The 7,500-nt window shown below is 47.7% G+C and overlaps 1 protein-coding gene across 1 annotated transcript in view; it reads left to right on the plus strand.

The window, feature by feature from the left end:
- The window catches only part of LOC311246428 (neural-cadherin), a gene marked incomplete at its 3' end in the record, with an annotated part of 215,198 nt that overhangs the window by 163,218 nt on the left and 44,480 nt on the right, over nucleotides 1-7,500 (plus strand). The window contains 8 exon segments of the mRNA XM_084336584.1: nucleotides 500-536; nucleotides 538-579; nucleotides 582-654; nucleotides 657-739; nucleotides 742-781; nucleotides 4,796-5,430; nucleotides 6,195-6,426; nucleotides 6,429-7,190. Of these exon segments, the coding sequence (XP_084192710.1) occupies nucleotides 500-536; nucleotides 538-579; nucleotides 582-654; nucleotides 657-739; nucleotides 742-781; nucleotides 4,796-5,430; nucleotides 6,195-6,426; nucleotides 6,429-7,190 (1,904 nt within the window).

Here is a 7,500-nt window from a genome sequence, read left to right on the forward strand (position 1 = left end):
CGTGCGTGTGTGTGTCCATGCAAACCAAATAATATGCGTACGGCGTACGCAGGTGCAGACATGCATATCAATATCAAACCAGTGAGCTGTCGGCCAAAACAACCACTGTCTTTATTCTTCTGTGCTTGAAGTTGTACCAGTTATTATTCTCGCTATTATATTTGTCTTACCTTACCTTATTTGTCCTTACTCTTTATTGTATCTTACCTTACCTTCCCTTATCTTACCTTACCTTATTTTCCTGTATATTACCTTATCTTACCTTACCCTCCAACTTACTTATCTTATTCAACTTACTTATCTTACTCTCTTATTTTACCTTACCTTATCTTATCTTATTTTACCTTACCATACCTTAAATTACCTTATCTTATCTTACCTTACCTTAACTTTAGCATACCCTTACCTTATCTTATTTTATTTTGTCTTACCTTACGTTACGTTACCTTACCCTACCTTACCCACTGACTCATCCTCTACTCCTTGGTCTCTTGTCCAGGGGCGCCAACGCCAAGCTGCGCTACCAGATCACAGCGGGGCAACACCATGGGCACCTTCGACGTGGAGCCGGAGGTGGGTGCACCATCTTCGTGGCTCAGCCCCTGGACTACGAGATGGAGCAGCGCTTCGAGCTGCGCCTGGTGGCCTCTGACGGAAGTGGGAGAACGAGACGCTGGTTGTGGTGCAGGTGGTCAACCGCAACGACGAGGCGCCCGTCTTTGGCCAGACCGAGTACCACCGCTGGCCGTCACGGAGGAGCTCACCCAGATGCCCGTTTTTCGTCCTAGAGGTCAGGGTCCAAAGTCAGGGGTCCTTGAGGAAGGTCCCATGTAGTATGAGGAATAATTTTATTTCACTTTTTCAATGAGCCTGTGTCCATGACAACAGTAGTAATATGTTAGTTATGTTTCAGTGAGCCTGCGTCCCATGACAACAGTAGTAATATGTTTCAGTGAGCCTGCATCCCATGATAACAGTAGTAATATGTTTCAGTGAGCCAGTGTATTAAAATTACACTTGTGACTGAATGTATTAGAATAAAGGTTTCACTTACTTACTTACCTACTGTTATCTGCCCACCTACAGTAGATGGAATTCTGTTCCTACTCATAATAGAAAAATAATTAAACTTTTTGGGTGCCTGGATCAAAATATCATTAAATGTCAGCCTAATTCACACAAAGCCCTACGGTAGTATAGGAAGGTTGTTTCAGACTGAATTAAAGAAGTCTTGAAGGGATAGTTCACAATGTTGGAACCCTAGCCCTATTTCCTATTACTAAAGCAAAGTGGATGGGACCAAGCTTTTTGTCTGTACAAACTGTGGAGTAGGTTTCAGTTTGTTTCAGTCAGCTTGTACAGACATGAGCTTGTCCCCCGCTGACCTCGCAATTAGTTTGTGGCTAACTAAGCAGACCTTGTGGGTATCAAGTATGGGGAACAGCATGGGTTGGGCTGAGAAAGGAAACTGTACTATTCGACAACATCATTGTAGTAAATAGGCCCAGGGTTCCAAAATGTTGAAGTATCCCAGGGTATCGCTATTGGAATAGACTGTTGATACATGGCTGAATGGCAGGGGAAGGAAGCATTAGGTTCTGTTGGCTCGGGCTGGGTTTGGTTTGGGGTCTGTGTCGGGTTATGCTGAGTTTGCTTAGGCTTCGCTAGCTCCCATTCAGAGCTCTTACTCAAATTTCTCTTGGGCCATACTCAGGATACTTTGGGATTCAAGTCACGATTGGGGTTGGAGTTCACTTTTCAGTTTGTTTGATTCGAAATGTAAACAGAAATCGCTATTAATCGTGTTTCGTGATTGAGCGTCCATTGACAGAGTATTACTGAAACGATCGCTCCAGTTATTTTCAAACAATTCGATCTTCTGGCGTCATACCAGATCTTTTCAGCTGGACCACAATTGGGCAAATTGTGTTTTTCTGGGCTGTTTCTCCCGCGGCTGCAATTGAAACCAACACCCTATCCAACAATTCACCCACCACTGCAGTGGTCAAAGGATGTCCTCAGGAGCAGCCTGAAATTAACCCTCTCACTGCCCACACTACCAAACGGTTAACCCTTTCACTGCGACACTACAGCAGCTTAACCCTTTCACTGCCACATGACAGCAGGTTAACCAGTGTGATAGTAAAGGGTTAACCTTCTGTAGTGTGGTAGTGAAAGGAAAATTACCTATTATTTTGTGGTTAACCTGTCTGTAGTGTGATAGTAAAGGGTTAACCCTTATTTTGTGGTTATGATAAAATTCCATGTCTGTTGGGTCAGACGCCCTGATGGATTGCAGCAGGGAGAGAGACCAGCACCAGAAACACAAAACACAATCCACTCATGTTTTGTGGTGCAATCGACAAGGTTTTGGTCAGAATCGATCAGTATGATGACGGATGATGGCTTTTGTTTCAAGAGGGAGGGGTTCTGAACTGCAGAAAAGGCACAATGCACGTATTTAAAATGTCTCAAGTGTCGGGACAAGCCCTCATTCTGGTAAAAACAAGCCAACACACACGAAAAGGCCATTTTCACAATAAGTCTCATTTAAATCTTCAGGAAAAACCCACTTCCTTAATTGTGTGGATTGAGCGTGAGTCGCTCTGGAGTCCACTAGCTCTGGAAGGAGCTACAGTGACTGGACCTTGTTGCTCGTGGACACAGAAGGTGAACCTGACCACCTTTAGAGGGGCACGCGCTCTGAACGGAGCGCCATGACGGAGCCTGCTGTGAAAAGGCCAAGGGCTCCCTCCGTTATGGTTCAGCATGCGAGAAGGTATCGGTTAGATGCAGACTAATGCAATGCAATTAGTTACGGGTTGAACCGAGAGGGAGGTTTGCCTCAGGGCTGCACCTCTGTAGGCTCTATAGTGTCAAGATGCTAACACATTGCATATGTGTGACATCAGTTAACACAATACACGCCAATACTATACCCGTGCTTTTAGCCGGCGATACCTGATATCTCCCGTTGGCAATAGGCCTGGTGTTCTAAAGGAGTTGTTTCAGAAAAGCAGGGCGACCTCCTTTTTTCCTTGGGGGGGGGGGGGGGGGTCAACCACCCTTCGTCACACCGACATTCAGTAATTCACAGTAATATGCACATGTTGCCAAGGTAAATCAGATTTAGGAGAAAGCACATTGGACACAGGGCATGGACGTAATCCTAGAGAGGTGGAGGGAGAGAAAGAGAGAGAGAGGGCATGTGTCATCTACACAACCTGGGCCCCCCCGCTTTCCCCCCCCCCCCCGACTGGCAGGAGTTGATTTGATGTGCTCCTCTCTAATGCTTTCAATGAGATGTTTCCACCATGTGGCAGCCAGCCCCCTCCCCAGAAAATACATCACCTTTCACTCTGTGTATTAATACAATTCTGCAGATAGCAAACCGAGAGGAAATCCAATTTGAAATGATTTTTTTTATATTTTTTATTTTTATTTGACTTCACCTGTCTGTGCAGAAGTGCCGGCTGTGACACGACTGCTTGTCTCGATATTGTCTCTCCCCCCCACCCCCCCCCCCCCCCCCCCCCCCCTTTCCATTGTCAGGAAATGCAGGGTGCAAGGGGGGGGGGGGGGGGGGGGGGGGCAAACTTCAAAGGCTTTTGTAAACAAACTCTCTAGTGGGAGCAGAGGAGCAGAGCAGGGTAAAAAGTGTATTTCTCTTCCGTTTGTCAGCATCTATTAACTTTTAATTGCGTTGTGTGTTGTGGTGACAGGTGTGAGAGGTTCTCTTGTCCCTCATTCGGAGAGATACCGGGATGGCAGGTTAATTATCCAAATAGGACAAAAGAGAGAAGGACTTTTTTTTCCAGTTAGGGCTGTTGAAATAATCAGCTACTCTTGTCATGCCTATTTCTAAGGCATGCCATTTCTTTTATGGAAAAGCTATTTAAAGGTATCGATAAGTAGTACTAATTCATATATTTTATACCCAGTTTAATCACCTGTATATTGTATATTACTATTGCATTTTACTGTTACATTTGCACTGGTTAGACGCCAAACTTATTGTAATCTAATCGAATCGAATCTAATAAGAAAATAACAAGAACAAAACAAAACTACTAGCGCCTTGAATTCCTCGTGAGAAGTTCTATTGAATTGGATTAAGAGCTTTGCTGCTTTTACCTTCTATAGGTTCAGCAACTATTTTATAGCAGTTTAATTTATATAGCATTTTAGAACGACCCCCCCCTCCCAGATGGGAATCCACAGTATTGGTATGCTAATGATATAGTGTTCCATGTTCTACCTCAGCAAAGAATGTTTTGTTGCTTTTGAACACCGAAAACAGTTATTAAATTATTAATCTATGTTTTTTTTTCTTTTCTTAGTTTTTTTCCCGGACCTTTTTTGAGGGCACTCTCCATCCACACCCGCCCCCCCCCCCCCCCCCCCCCCCCCCCCTCTTCGGGGGGACAACCTTTATTATTTATTATACGTTTTAATTATTTTACAGTACAAAATTAAATTAAAAAGTGTAGTAAAATAAGAAAAATATTAAAAAAATATATATTTCATTGCCCTCTCCGGAGGGGGGGAACTCAGACTAGATATTGACAAAACAAATTACAACTAAGGACAATGAAGGACAACAACGAATACACATGACAAGGGAAAGGGGGGGCAGAGAGGGGAGTAAGTAAAGTAGAGGGGGATTGAGAGAAGGGTGGGTTATGGAGTGGATGGCTCACAGGTCAGTTATTAATCTATGTTGATGATTATGTCTCACTATAAACAAAGAATGTCTCCCCCCCCCCCCCCCCTTTGTTCTAACTGTATGTTTAACGGTTAAAGGTTTCAGCCACAGACCCCGACCAGGAGGCAGACCAAACCGCTCTTCGCTTCTCCCTCCACGGCCAGGGCGCGGGAAGCGAGTTCACCATCGACGAGCGCACAGGGAGAATCTACGCCCAACGGCGCCTGGACCGCGAAGAGCGCCCGGCGTGGAGATTCCTGGTCCTCGCCACCGACGAAGGAGGCGCAGGACTGACCGGGTTCGCCGACGTGCTTTTGGAGGTCCTCGACATCAACGACAACAACCCGTTCTTCCCATGCCCGGCAGCTGACACCGGCTGCTTCGTTGGCCACGTGCCGGAGAATTCGCCCGCCGACACTTCCGTCATGGAGATGCGTGCCACGGACCTGGACGACCCCAAGGAGGGCAAGAACGCCGTGCTGACATACCGCATCGTCCAGAACGTCCGCAACGAGATCAACCTCAACCTGTTCTCCATCAACGCCACCACGGGGACGATCTACACAGTGCTGCGCTCTTTGGACCGCGAAGCAGAGGACCGGTATCTGGTCGTCGTCGAGGCCAGGGACGGCGGAGGCTTGACGGGGACGGGCACAGCCACCATTGTGGTCTCGGATGTCAATGACCACCCGCCTGTCTTCACTCAGAGGGTCTACACTGCACAGGTGGGTGTCCAAAACACACCTTCCATCCCAGCTATTACGTCCATTGTGGTATTCATCAGTGGCAGCGATTGCCTGGTGGCTAGGGAAACCATCTTGCAATCGCACAGTCACAGGTTCAATACCCTGTTCAATACAGTCCATCCCTGAGGAAGACACTAACCTCTACATGCACCAGGGCTGCTGCAAATGTTTTCTGTTGAAATGCATATCCAGTATGTATGTTTGTCCCAGACAGATATCCAAATAATACATTTCCTGATTATTACGCTGCATGGAATATGGCAATTGAGTGCTCTCAATTTGTCCATTTTCAAAGTCTTCTGCATCCCATTCCAACTGCTGGGAGCAGCACATTGGAAGGAGGATTAGCCAAAGGAAGTGTTAACACGGGGAACATCTAGCGAAATATGGTGAGCGCCGCGGCTCTGGTGTTATAGGGAGTAGATGACCATTTGAACAGGTGTATCAAGGGGTCAGAGCAAGGGGGGGGGGGTTGTTGTAAATGAATGTAATGCATTGCTTGTTGTGTTGAATATGTACAAATGTACATATTCAAATTGTTTGTGCTATACTAACAAAATTGTAGTTCTAGTTCCATGCTGATAAACCTGTTGTATGGTGTAGTATCACAAGCAGAACCATAGCATGCATTTTCTGTTCTTAGTGTTCCTATGAAGGAGTGTAAACATTGAGTCTAAGTGCACTCTTTTTTTCCTGTGAGGCTTAAAGCTGACCTTGAACTGTTGTGCTGCTGTCGTTCTCAGGTGGCAGAGGAGCTGGAAGTCAACAGTGAGGTCCTCGCTGTCTCTGCCACTGACGGAGACCAGGGAGAGAACGCTGTGGTCACCTTCAGCATCATTGGGGGCGATGAGGACAGGAAGTTCTTTGTGGAGACGGACAAAGCGAACCGCCGGGGCGTGATAAGACTCAAGAAGACGATCGATTTCGAGAAGCCCCACGAGCGGATGTTCAATTTGACCGTGAAGGCGGAGGACGCCGATTTTTCAACCTGGCCTACTGTCTCATCCAGGTGGAAGATTCCAATGACCACGCACCAGTGTTCTTCCCACAGTTCTACGAGGCACCAGCCATGTCTGAGGACGTGCCAGTGGGAACCATCGTGACTCAGGTTTCGGCTGCCGATCTCGACTCTGGCCAAAATGGACGTTTTTCGTACAGCATCTCAAAAGACTCTGACCCCTACGGGTGGTTCTTGGTGGACCAGTCTGGCTGGGTGGTGGTGGCCAACTCTCTGGACAGAGAGAAAGTGTCACAGCACAGGATCATGGTCCTCGCCACAGACACCGGCACCCCGCCCCTCACTGGCACCGCCATCGTCATGGTTACCGTGCTGGACGTCAACGACAACGGGCCGGAGTTCCAGGCGCCCTACAGGCCTGTCGTCTGGGAGAACGCGCCGGCGCCGCAGGTGGTGCACATGAACGAAACCTCCCTGCTCCTCCACGCCGCCGACCGCGACACCTCCTCCAACGGCGGCCCTTTCTCCATCCGCCTCCTCATGCTCACCTCAGACGCCACCAATTTCAACCTGACGGACCTGCGCAACGGCAGCGCGGCGATCACCGCCCTCCGCACCTTCGACCGTGAGCGCCAGAAGGAGTACTGCCTCCCCATCCTCATGATTGACAGCGGCTCCCCCCCGATGAGCTCCACCAGCACACTGACGGTCGTCATCGGGGACAGGAATGACCACCCCCATTCTCCGGGCCACGCCGACTTCATCGTCTACAGCTACGAGGGTACGTTTCCCCTACAGTGCTCTCGGCTCACGTTGTTAAGACACTGCTTGTCACACTTGACTGCTTTACAGCTTCCCGCAGCAGCCCACATCACTTATTTAAGCATTTCATACCATCTGTCGGCTTGCCGTAATTTCTTGCTGGAAAAACCTAGGTTTCTGTCAATGTATTTTTAGTGGATCCTCTCTTCAGGGCTTTAACAGATGAAAGTACATTAACCCTCCTAATACGAATTCATCATGTATCTCTGAAACATGCCATGAAGCAAACAATTAACTTGAGCTTAAGTCCCAGGTTTCAGATATGGCAT

This window comes from Notolepis coatsorum (assembly GCF_963971535.1).
Source record: "Notolepis coatsorum genome assembly, chromosome: 19".
NCBI lineage: Eukaryota > Metazoa > Chordata > Actinopteri > Aulopiformes > Paralepididae > Notolepis > Notolepis coatsorum.